Source organism: Schistocerca americana, chromosome 9 (genome assembly GCF_021461395.2).
Source record: "Schistocerca americana isolate TAMUIC-IGC-003095 chromosome 9, iqSchAmer2.1, whole genome shotgun sequence".
Lineage (NCBI taxonomy): Eukaryota > Metazoa > Arthropoda > Insecta > Orthoptera > Acrididae > Schistocerca > Schistocerca americana.
In genome coordinates this window covers 39768948-39782499 of record NC_060127.1, presented here as the reverse complement: position 1 = coordinate 39782499, position 13552 = coordinate 39768948, and the positions used below count along the sequence as shown (strand labels likewise).

The 13552-nt window shown below is 40.5% G+C and overlaps 1 protein-coding gene across 5 annotated transcripts in view; it reads right to left on the bottom strand.

The window, feature by feature from the left end:
• Positions 1 to 423: 423 nt before the first annotated feature.
• The window catches only part of LOC124550996, a 126964-nt gene continuing 113835 nt past the window's right edge, over positions 424 to 13552 (bottom strand). For all 5 annotated transcript variants that reach the window (XM_047125831.1, XM_047125830.1, XM_047125828.1 and 2 more), the window contains exons 6-7: positions 12330 to 12497; positions 424 to 4312 (exon numbers count right to left, since the gene is read on the bottom strand). In XM_047125831.1, the coding sequence (XP_046981787.1) occupies positions 2075 to 4312; positions 12330 to 12497 (2406 nt within the window). In that variant the 3' untranslated portion in view covers positions 424 to 2074. The remainder of the gene's footprint in view (positions 4313 to 12329; positions 12498 to 13552) is intronic.

Genomic DNA, 13552 nt, shown 5'->3' with positions numbered 1-13552 from the left:
GACTTTTGTCACCTGAGTGTAAAAGAGGCTGATAGAAAGCACATTATATCTAAGCAGCAATGATTACGAGGACAAATGCGAGGCTGTAGGAGCGTGCATGACTGTGGGAGAAACAGATGCTCATAACATGGCAAAACTATTCCACTTGATATGCAAGATATATCTGCCAGGCAAAACTCCCTCAGACCTTAAAGCAACATGTAGTAATTCCAATTCCAAAGATGTGACATGTGCTGACATGAATGTTACCAAGTCGTGAGTTAAATAAATCACAGTTGCAAAATACTGATACTATAAGAGCCAAATAAGACAATTATATGTCAGTCACTTTTATTTTCTTCTGTGATGTGTTTCAAGGGCATACACCCTTTAGGTGGATCAGTGGATTATATTACAATTTCATTTGCTGAATGTAGCCAGTTGTCTGTTTTGAACTTTATTTAGAAAAAGTTCCAGCGAAAATAACCACAAGGCTCATTATAAATATACATTTTCATCATCAAATGACACACAAACATGAAACAGCAACACAAACATTATTGTGATTGTACAGATGTAGAAATACAGTCCCAAATGTTACCAGCTTACAGTACAAATCAAAGATACTGATAACAGCTAATGCATAACATAATATACTGAAAATAATTACATCCACATTCTGTGCTCTCCTTTTTCAACTGGTGTTTCCCACTCAGCTATGTGCCCACTGCTAATTTGTTTATTGCTCTTCTGGATATTATGTTCTCTCTCTCTCATGTATTTTCATTCTTCTTCTGGTAGAACAGTCCATCTACACAGGAATCTCTTAACAGTAAAACTCAATTTCATGGAAAGTAATCAATGTTCATTCTCTTCACAATGAAGACAGGTATCTTACTTGCACAATGTGAAACATAATGTGTGTACTAACACTAAAGAATCTACACAGATTAATAAGATATTTTAGCAGTTTGTACAAATTTATATATAAAATTAATTATTTTCTTAAAATTGATAAAACTAAAAATTACTAAAAATGGAACATACTCTGAATTTCAGTATACTCATTTGGTTTGCCAAATATATCTTAACAAAACATGCATCCACATTAAATAACATTAAAACAATTCTGACCTTCAACTGATACCATTTTTTCTTGTACATTGTCCTTATTAAATAAGATTCAATCAAAAAGTTACTCTAAAATGTAAATAGCACAAAAGATTCTTAATACTATGCAGCAGTCATTACTGTGAGACATGTCCTGATGAAGAATCACTTTCCAATAAAACAACATTAAAGGCACCTAAACATCAATTCATAACAATCTTTCTAATGTTTGATAAGTAGCTGCACTCCCATGCAGATGGTGCTGACACTAAATATACCATTAATAAGTAACTTTGTATCTTTCTAAGGCACCAGTTCAGTGCAAACATACATTATTCACTGCTTTGGAACTTGTGCTGATGACATTTGAACTATCCTGGACGTAGCTCCTTAACAGTAGAGAAACTATACGAGTATACAATGTTGTTGCCATTTATAAGGAATGCCACCAACACAGGTCACCAATTTCTTACTGCTAGTTTATTCTCAATAAGTATCCCAACATATGAAAAATGCATAACATCGTCTCCAGAATTGATAGTGTTGATGTACTTGTGTTCTGTCTGGTTCAGTTTCTCACCACAGCTCACAGAGTTCAATAATTGCACAGCTCAATTCTTTTCAGGTCGACCAGATCTGTAGTTGGTCCACCGCTGCAGCTGAGAGGTCAGTGTGATATGCCCCCACGCGGGGGACCCGGGTTCGATTTCTGGTACTACCTGATTGCGAGGTAGCGGCACTGAGATCTAAACATTGACAAAGGCCATGAGAGTGGAGTGTTGACCCCATGCCCCTCCATACTGCATCTTATGATGAATAGCTGAGGGTGACATGACAGTCAGTCGACAATTACGTTGTCTCCGAGGCCTGATTGCAGGATTTAGTTTTTAACAATTTTTTAATACTGTAGTTAGCAGTATTGGCTGGCTTCCTGTTGTTCCCAGCTTTACTATTTTCTAGGTATGCAACAGCAGGTACGAATTTATTATTCTTGGAATACTGATGGTGATGACATATGTTTATCGTATAACATCTGCTGGTACGAAACCAGTGTGTCAGATATATTACAGGTTTCTTTATCACCTGGTGCCGACACAGTTAGGGTAGTGGCCAAAGGCAGAGGAAAGCTCTCTGTTATTTTCCTGACATCGGAGACAAAAGTGTCCTGCAATCTTTGACACCTTACATCGCTTTTCAAACACAATGGAGGCTCCAAATTGGGCACGAGGTCTTTCCTAATTCTGATACTTGCCTTTGTTTTGTTCACAAAATTTGGGAAACAAGAAGGTGGCAAATCATCAGATGCTGCATCCCTTTCCAAGCAGAGTTGATGATCTGAAGTTGTAAGTCTGTCTTCTTTAATTATGTCACTCTTTTTCATTTTTTGGCTACAATTAGAGGTAAGATGTGCCGGTACAGTTCTGCACATTGAACTGTTTACAAAATAGGAAGAATGTCTTGAATTTGGCACTAAATATCCTTCAGTGTCAACTCTCAGTCCCATATCACTGTGGACACTAGAAACAGCAGACACTGCCAAACCTTTACTCCCGACATCGTGGCTTGAGCATAGTGGAACCTCAGAGCTAGAGATCGGATTTTGTATTGTTGTGCTCCACTTGGTACCACTGCTGGTTTCTTGAAAAATATTTATAGCCAAGTTCTCTGACTCTGTTCTACTTTTCAAACACAATGGACCTTCTTTGTTGCTCATCAACTGTTCCCTGGCACTGGAACTGCTAGGTGGTGGTAATGTTTTGTGCTCAGTGTCTTTTCCCAGATAGAGTGGGCACTGCACCTCTGCAGCTATGCTCTCACTGAAGTTAGTGACTGAGTGTATATTCCTGCTAACATCTGGGGCAAGAGGCATGGGCACAGTTTTACAAACTGCATCATTTTGCATACACATCAGATATTCTTCTCTCGAGCTCACCTCTTCTTGGATGCTGACAGGTGTCATTATTTTGCCACTGAGATCAGAAACCAGTGTTCCCAGTTGGCCTACAGTAGTAGTATCACTTTCCAGATGTAGATATTCTGGGTTGGTGAACAAATCTTTATCCAAGTTGTTGCTTGTTTTCACACTGCCACTCACTATAGATTCTTGCATCCCTTCAGTCTGCTGAAACCTGTGATATTCATTATCTGCTGTTGCCTCTATTTTGATATTGGCTATTTCTTTTTCATTGCTGGTTCCTTCAGATTTAATTAGTCCCATATAGGGATACTTTCCCAAACTAGTGGCTACATTTTCTTTGGTGATGGCACATAATTTTATATCAGTGCTGACGACGGATGCCATAGATGGCTCCGAAGTGTTTAATTCTGTGTCATTTCCCAAACACAGTGCATCTTCTACAGGTGTGTCTTTCTCATTTTTAATTATGAATGTAGGTTCTGTTATGGGTGCACTGCTAGGAAAGATTTGTGGTGGCATAGCAGTAGACACCCTATTATCTGCTGAACATGCCAAATCCTCCTCGTCCAAGATGCGTTCTTCTTTGATGAAGATGCTCACTCTGTCAGAGATAGCATCGGTATGTTCGGGGGAATCATGTTTTTGTATCACCTCATCAGTGATTTCCAGTTGAAAGTCTGACTCTTGCAGGTTTTCCTCATCACACGGTAAAGCAAAGCCAGCCGTCGGTGTCCCTGTCCGTCTGCCACTAGTGTCTTCATTTTCAGTCTTACAGTAAGGTTGTGACTCGGGTTCGTCAGAACTCGTGTGGCTTTTCTCTACTGGAAAGTAACCGTCGCCCATTATATCTGAAAGGTGTCGAGAGTGTATATGATCGGCAATATCTTCCTTCGAGACAAAGCACGCTTTACAGTGTGCACACTGTAATGGCCATTCACTCGAATGAATGCGCATATGCTCCCTCAGCCTGTACTTGCGCGAAAACATTTCTCTGCATACAGGGCACACATATTTCTCTTCACGGTGCGTGTGGAGGTGTGACTTCAAGTACTCGGCATGAGTGAAACTTTTCGGACAGTAGTGACACCCGAAAGGTCGCTCACCCGTGTGCGTGCGAGCGTGGTCGACAAGGCGCTTCTTCTGTGAGAATCCTTTCCCACAAATTGGACAGGGGTAGGGCGTTTTGCCAGTGTGTGTCAACTTGTGGCGTGCCAGGTGTCCCGACTGTGAAAATCGTTTGCCGCACAATTCACATTCAAATGGCCTCTCACCGGTATGTGTCCGCATGTGGATGTCCAGGTTAACCTGAAAGAGAGGATGTTCTTGTTATGCACATTTGCAAATTATATTACTGGCAGGTAGCAGATGTACAATATTAATGAACTGTCAGTCTTAAATATTCATACCGATTCTGAGAGTGTAACTAGATCTTCCTTCTTATAAATAAGAAGCACAGTCAATAAAATGTATAGGAAGGCATTATTTCAACTATATGATTTGTATTTCATATTATATTTATCTCCCCATGAATTATGGACCTTGCTGTCATGGGGTGTTTTGCATGCCTCGGTGATACAGATAGCTGTACTGCAGATGCAACTACATCAGAGTGTTATCTGTAGGGAGACCAGATAACAAACAGTTCTTGAAGAAGGGCAGCAGACTTTTCAGTAGTTGCAGGGGCAATTATGTGGATGATTGACTCATATACACTCATAAGAGCAAACATGACCATGGTATGTTGGTACTGTAAATTACTGAAAGCTACAGACCAAGAGGCATGTATTGAAGTATATGATACAATACCAAATATATCATTTGAGCAACATTTTATGTTCATAAATTTTCTGACTGATGTCGCTGTTTATTCATATGCCCATTAACTGCCTGATAATTATGTCACTCTTGAATTTAAAAAAAAAAATCTATTTTTGGTATAAAACATTATAATGTTTTTAGTTACTACATAATTTCAAACAAAAGCAAGCACGTGACATGAATATATCCAATACTGAATTATATCACAAATATGTCATGTAATGTAGTATGGTATAACTGAAGAGCTAATTATACATTTCATTAAAATTTAATAACTCTGGATGGTTGGAAGCACATATTTCATTTTCTTTCGCAACAAATCTATTTTTACACTTTATAATATGCCAAAGTGCATCTCAGTTGTATTATAATTAAATTCAGTAATTATAACATAATCAAAATTTGTGTTATTAACAATATTGCACTGTCGTGAATGTTATGAATATATGCAATGCCTGACAAGAAAAGAGAAGCACCAGAAGAGAAAGAGGAAATGAAATGGAACTATATAAGTTGAGAGGATTTCTTGATGTTACTTAAGTGATTTCAAAACTTGTGCCAAATTTACAACGAACTTCGACAGTATAAACCCACTTAGCAGCATGACGTTGCACCCTCTCTCACCTGGAACCGTACGCTGATTTGAGAAGGGTGTCATAAAGCCATTGTATCCTCTTGTGAGACAATCTGGTCCATAATGGTTGTCACAGGTCACCGATGTCCTGGATACTGGCATAGGAGGTGAGATCTGAGCTGCTCTCATATGCTCCGTAAGGCACAGATCTGGAGGAATTTGCTGGAAGTACCTCAATATCGACTAGACAGGTCAGAGAGACATGTGCCGTATGTGAATGAGCACTATTCTGTTGGAAAATGGCCCACAACACTGTCACACGAGACGAGAGAGGTGGCACATGAGGATGTAGGATTTCGATGATGTGCCACTGTGGCATCGGACTTACTCCCTTGATCACTACTAGCCCTGATATGAAGTCATACCTGATGACTCCACACACCATGTTGCCAGGAGTAACAGCCCTGCGCCTTTCCAAAATGACATCCCCCAGGTCACTGCCGTATTCAGCGACAACAGTCGTACGGGCTAGTGCTGAACTACGATTTGTAGCTGAACACAGTGTGACACTGTTCATCGGCGGTCCCTGCTCCCTGGTCACGGCACCACTCCAAACACCACTGTTTGTGTTCTGATGTTAATGGCTGCCTATGCACAGAATAATAATGCCCTAGTCCGGCTGTTGCCAGTCTCCGACCAATGCTGCAGGTTGACACAGACTGTTGCAGAAAGTCCAATACTCGTTCAAGGATGGCAGGCGCAGATGCGGAGGGGTTACAACGTGCTCGGCGTGCAATACGGCATGCCTCTTTCGTGGTCAACTGTAACGTGGACAAGTATGCCACCCTCGACAACGAGTGTGCCCGCTATCACGTTACCGTGCAGTCTGACATCGGGCCACTGTCCAGTTCAAATAACCCACAAAACTGGATATTGTGTGATGATTTAACCAGGTGGCAGGGTTGCCACAGGTTCTGGAAATCAGGGAATATCAGAGAAGTTCAAATGTGTCACAGAAGTCAGGGAAATTTTAGGGGGGGGGGGGGGGGGGGGAACCACCTGGAAAAATCTCGTGTTTGTCTCAGTACATGAAATGGTTTGTTTACTGAGATCTTGTACATTGTCACTGGCTGGGTGCAGCTGAGTATGTGAGCTGCTTCCCCACTCCCTCATTCTAGCAGCTGCCGACGAGAGGCAGGGAGGTTGGTTGGTTGGTTGGTTTGGGGAAGGAGACCAGACAGCGTGGTCATCGGTCTCATCGGAATAGGGAAGGATGGGGAAGGAAGTCGGCCGTGCCCTTTCAGAGGAACCATCCCGGCATTTGCCTCGAGTGATTTAGGGAAATCACGGAAAACCTAAATCAGGATGGCCGGACGCGGGATTGAACCGTCGTCCTTCCGAATGCGAGTCCAGTGTCTAACCACTGCGCCATCTCGCTCGGTGGCAGGGAGGTATGAGGAGTAGTTTGTTCAGATCTGATTCTCAGAGACTGCTGACACAGTGGCCAGAGACGGCAGTCATGTGTGCATGATTGTGTGTGTCTGAATAATTGTGTGGATGCTCTTGTTTTCTGACAAAGGCTCAGGCCAAAAATGTAGTTGTGAGAGTGTGATTGTCTTTCCTATGTGCCTGTCTGCGGCTCAGCAATCATCTTTACAGTGAGTTGCTCCCTATCCTCATTAGTGTTGATTCTCAGAGTATTTGTGCAAGTTACCTGTGGCACGGATTGATTGCCACAATCTCAATTCATCAACATGGTGTCTGTGACATGTGGGTAGCTGGCCACATCACTGGACTTCCATGAAGGGCTAAAACCACAGGCCATATCTGCGAATATCTCTAACAAATGCACCTGTCAATCTGAAGCCCATCATTTACCACTGATGTGCAGGCCCTGCCCGTCAGGTCTGGTCTCACCTATCTGCCCGCAGGCCAGGTCTGTTTGTGAGAGGCATAATGCAGCAGACTTTCACGGTTTATCTGGGGACCCAGAACTGCGGTGCTCCTCGGCAGGCCAATGGCCACGGGTGATGGATTTCAGGAATTGCGACTGTCTCACCACAAGTTGTGATGTTTTACACACATTTTATTTATTATAGTACATTTTGGCACTTCAAAAGTTGTTTATATGAATTAGAAAGTATGGAAAATAATAAGAAGAAAATTGTGGCAGTTGCTGGCAGTTTGTATGCTATGTACTCATGCATGTCTTGAAAGAAAAACCACACAATACCCATAAAATAGTAAACATAACACAGTGGGTAATAACTGACAATAACTAACATAATAGAACTGACATATTATTGGCAGTCACCTATAGTGTTGGTTTACACAACTCTTCCCTCCCTTATACACTTCTCTCAAGAGGCCTACTGTTTTCTGAGGTTACTTCTTATATCGGGAAAGATATTTTAATTCTTTCTTGCCACTCCAGTAAAATGCAAATTTTTGTTACCAGATGTGTTTCGTGTTATTGAAATAAAATAACATCAGTGGTTTTGATAAAACATATATATCAGTTGACTTGCTTTCTCCATCTAAAAACAGTTCACTGCAAGAGATGTTGATGTTAGTACTTGAGATTTTAGCTCACACATTTAGAAATACAGAAGTCCTTACATTTTTTGTCAGTTTCTGTCTGAGACTTACCCTTGAGATCTCAAAATGTGTCTGGGAAAAATGCTAAAACCTGTCTGGAAATCAGGGAAACACAAGGGAATTTCACTTGGGGAAACTTGTGGCAATCCTGGTTGGCCAAATGGAGACCTACAATGAGGCCCCTAGCAAACTGTGTCAGGTGCCGATAACACTGTCTCAAATGAGTAAACGGCACCTGACAGACATCACTGCACATCTGATACTGTTCTCATATCTTATATATGCTACCAGGCCAGGTAACACTAATGCAATCTGGTGGCTGTTCTACCTATCACAGAGAATTATAGTTCTTATCATTTACATACCTGCCATGGTGTGTACATGTATGAAGTTACATTGGCATCTCATCATTCTTGGTGCTTCACTTTTTTTGTAAGGCAGTGTTTTAGACATTACTAAATAATCTCAAATAGAAGACCATTTTACATCTGCATGGTAATGATATAATTTAAAACTGTTGACTTAACTGAATCGTATTTTTGAAGAAACTTTACCTGTGCTACAAAATGTTACTTGCTTTCACAAATCTTCAGTGAAAAAAATTATGCACAAGATTCCACCACCGTTATAAAGAGACTTTATTGAAAATATTACAATTAAGATAAACTGAAGAGTATTTCAGAGATATTTTCCATAGTGGGTAGCTGAGCAAGAAATTTGTTAAAATAAGGTGGCATTTTTACACTTTTACTGCACTTATTTTATTGGTTCACGAATAGTTTCTCCCTTTAATGCTATTTTCAAGTGATTTTCTGCAGTAAATAAATATTCTGCATTCACTGAAATGGCAGCATCTTTAAATTTCAGTGCATATTTTTTCTACTGCAGAAAATCAGTATTAAAATGGCCTAAAGAGTAGAAACTCATGAACCAATAAAATAAATGCATAACAAGTGGAGAAATGTCATCTTCTTTTAACATTCCAGTCGTTACTTGAAAACTGATGCCACCATCCGTCGGTTGATCGAGATGTCGGTTTCTAATGAAACTGTGCGCAGTCTACATCGTCTGTGGTCTGAGGTGCAAATCGTATTCAAACCCCGTGATGAACCTGAAATAGCTTCTTCACTCATTTTGAAGTAAGAAAAGAAAAACAATGAGCACTGTGCATCGCAAACAAAGTGAAGTAGACAAAGAGCACTCGATAACACAGGGCGTTCAGCTCAAAAGGGGCTTCATCACTTATAGTCCGTGACAGCATTTATGGCCTCTGCAACAGGTAGACAGATTAGCAGCTAGCCAATCAGCTCTCAGTCTGTTTCAGCATTCAATATTGTATAAACTTCCATCATATTTGAGCGTCCTATTGTGTTTCATGTGAGAAATTACAACTGACTGATTTCTGCAGTTTTCTGTGTGTAATGTGAGTTTTCTCATAATGGCTGAAACACTTAGAAATTGCCAAATATTTCACAAACAGACAAGGGACCTTATTTTTAAAGTGTACTTGTTCTTCAAATATGAGTCTGACTCAGGTGAGCCAATCTGTGACATTGAAATGGTGCAGGAATGTAACGTAATTCCTGTCTATGCCCTTTGTTGAGTTGAGAATACTGCAGGCCTCACGAGCTGCGCGGACAGAAGTCACAAACGTTGTCGCTGACTGTAGTTATAAGTAATAATTTATTGGCAGACTTACATCATAAGTTATTGTAAATTACAACAGGTGTTCGAAATGTTGTCCATCCATTTCTTTGGACTTTTTGAAACATTTGACCATGTTCGTGGCTACACTTGTTAGCTTTACACTGTCCGTTTCATTGATTTTTACTGCCTTTCGTTGATCGCTTTCATAATGTTCGTCTTCAGTTCCTGCAGGACATGTGGATTGCTCCTGTAAGCTATATACTTTGAGTATCCCCACAGAAAGAATTCTGTCTTACTAAGGTCGGCGGATTGTGGTGGTCACAATACTGTCAAAATAATTCTTTTGCCAAAAATATTCTGTAGTGTCTCCACAGTAGAGTGAGCTGTAGGGCAAGTGGCCCTGTCCTGCTGCAACCGGCAGTCACTCTCAACCTCCTGCAGTAAGGTTATCATTTGCTGGATAATGTCTTGCAAGACAGCAGCATCCACAGTTGTTTCAAAAAACAAAGGCCCTTTATTCACTGGCTTCAAACCGCAAATGATATGCCAATATTTTGTGTAAGGGGACTCGGTGAAAGTGTGTGGGTTGTCAGCACTCCAGGTACGGTAGTTCTGGCTATTAGCGTACCAAACAAGGTGAAACCGAGCTTCATCTGTGAAAAACTTTTGATCTAAAATGCCAATGTTGCCTCTAATGAGGGCCTTGAACTGTAGACAGTAGGGAACCCTTTTGACATAATCAGCACTATTGAACTCATGGAAAATCGGGTACAGATAACATTCCAGTATTCTTCTCATTACAGTGTGGACTGAACCAAGTGAAATGTTCTTTTCCTGGTGTAATATGCACAAAGATTTGGGAACTTCTGCTTTAATATGCTAAATGACTTGCATCATTAAAACTGACATTCGTCTGGCACTTTTATTTTCTAAAATTGATCCTGTTTCGTGAAATTTTCCTACTAATGTCTAAATAATACTTTTGACTGGTGCTTCCTTTCCACATTTCTCCATGAGATTTCATCACAAAACAAGTTTCCATCACGAACACACATTCTTCGAGAGTTAAGAACATTTTAACCGACGACGAGACATGATTATGCAACCTTGACCAAAAGCCAGTGTTCGACAGTGACTGGATAACTTAAGTGTGTAGGCAAAAACAGTCCTCCCATTCCGACTCCAGTTGGACAAACATTATAAACATTTTTTCACTGATATCACACCAATGTATGCATTTCAGCAACAATATTTAATTAGTATAAACTACTCAAAGATGGGGGCTTTTCTAAGTTGAACATTGTAGCTGACACAATAGCTTACTGAGGTTGGCAGTGTTACAAAGGAGGCAGTAAAAACCTGACATCTACCAGTATTTCCCAACTATAGTTCAAAACACCCACTACCTAAAACCGCTAAGTTAAAGTATCAGTGAGTGTGTGTGTGTGTGTGTGTGTGTGTGTGTGTGTGTGTGTGAGCGTGAGCCTAAACCAATTAGAACCAGCTCACCCTTTTCAAGCCTTGGTCTCCCTCTACACTCTTAACCCTCCTATGCACCCTTTCATTTGAAAATTAACAATTCCTTGATGCCTCATGATGGGTCGTATCAACAGGTCGCTTCATTTGATCTAGCTATGCCACAAATCTCTCGTTTACCCAATTAAATTCAGAACATCCTCATTAGTTACTTGATTTACCCATCTAATTTTCAACATTCTGCTGTACCTCCACATTTCAAAAGCTTCTATTATTTTTTTGTATGAACTGCTTATCATATTTGTTTCACTCAGAGCAAATAACTTCACAAAAGACTTCATTACAATTTATACTAGGTATAAAGAATGTTTTCTTTTTCAGAAATAATTTTTTTTGTCATAACTAGTCTACATTTTATATTCTCTCTACTTTAGCCATGGTCAGTTATTTTGCTGCCCAAATAGCAAAATACATCAAATACTTTTAGTGTTTCATTTCCTGATTTAATTTGATTTAATTTGGCTACACTGCACTACCTTCGCTGCTGTCTTCTTCTTCTTCTATTTGTTCTTGATTTTCGTCTTATAATCTGTTTTCAAGACACCATCAGTTCATTCAGCTGCTTCTGCAGGTGCGTTGTCACCTCTGATAGAATTACAAAGTCCCTGGAAAACTGCAGTGTTTTTATTTCTTCTCCCTGAACTTTTAATTCCCTTTCCAAATTACTCCTTTGTTTTGTTTACTCCTAGCTCACCGTACAGATTGAATATCACTGGGGGAGGCTACAACCTTCTTACTGCCTTCTTAACCACTGTTTCCCTTTCATGTCCTTTGACTCTTAACTGCAGTCTGGTTTCTCTATAAGTTGTAGATAACTTTTTACTCCTCGTATTTTACCCCTGCTATCCACAGAATTACAACCAGTATTTTTTGATATTTGGTGTTAATTCTAGTATAGTGGTGGACAATATCACTCTTTTATTACAATTGTAATTTTAAGATCTGCAAACTGAAACTCACAAGAATATGCCACTTTCATTAAAGAGTGTATTCACGATTGATCTGTGTTATTGAAACATAAAGGCCTTCACACGTGGCATAGTAAGAGTGATTTGATGGAATAAAAATTAGTCAAGTAAAAATTATCTCTTTCCTGAGAAGTAGTTATAGGGTAACTCATCACTTGCGAATAACTGAGAGCATCCTTACCTGTCTGGGGAACGTTTTGCCGCACAGCGAACAAGAGAATGCTTTGGCCGTGTCCCTGTTGGCATGCTCCCTGACGTGGCGGGTCAGGGTGTGCCGCTGGTTGAATGCCTGGCCGCACACCAGGCATGAGTATGGCCTCTCCCCTGTGTGGATTCGGATGTGGGCCGTCTGTTCACACAAAAGCATCACTGTCACATATTTAAAGCAAAAATTAATGATTTGGTACCTTGTGCTTTCAGGGCACAAGGAGAACAGTCAGCCCCAGAATGAATCTTTCACTTTACAGTGGAGTGTACACAGTTTTGAAACTTCCTAGCAGATAGAACCTTCATTTGTGAAAAATATTCTTACTGGCTGACCTATGCAGGTGTCACTCAGGAGTTGCCCTCACAGTTTCGCTTCAGCCAGTATGCTCAACTCTCGACAATCTGAAGCTCGAGGCACGTGACAAAAGTCAGATATCTCAGGGTTTAGTTTAATGAAGGTTTGTTAGGTCTAGGTGGAATCAGGACTGAAGGAAGTTTAAGTTAAACTTCCTGTCATGAATGAGGTCATTGGAGATGAGCACAAGCTCAGATTATGAAAGGGAGGGGGAAGGAAACTGTCTGTGCCCTTTACAAAGGAACTGAAACTTCCTGGTAGATTAAAACTGTGTGCCGGACTGAGACTCGAACTCGGGACCTTTGCCTTTTGCAGGGTGTGCTCTACCAACTGAGCTACCCAAGCACGACTTGTGCCCCATCCCCACAGCTTCACTTCTGCCAATACCTCATTTCCTACCTTCCAAACTTCATAGAATTTCTCCTGCAAACCTTGCAGAACTAGTACTCCTGGAAGAAAGGACATTGTGGGGATATGGCTTAGCCACAGCTTGGGGGATGTTTCCTGAATGAGATTTTCACTCTGCAGCAGAGTTTGGACTGATATGAAACTTCCTGGCAGATTAAAACTGTGTGCTGGACCAAGACTCAAACTCGGGACCTTTGCCTATCGTGGGCAAGTGCTGAATACAGGTAATTATTAATAATAAAGTAGGAAAAATCCTACCTACCATCTGAAAAATAGATCATGTTAAAGGTCATATTCACTGAACATAACAAACAGGGCACAGCAAATAGTTAGCAATAATACATCTGAATGAATATTTGGAACTAATGGTTCCTGATTCCTCATTGTGGGTTGTGATGAGAAAAAGATGTACAAAGAGAACAAGAGGAACAAAC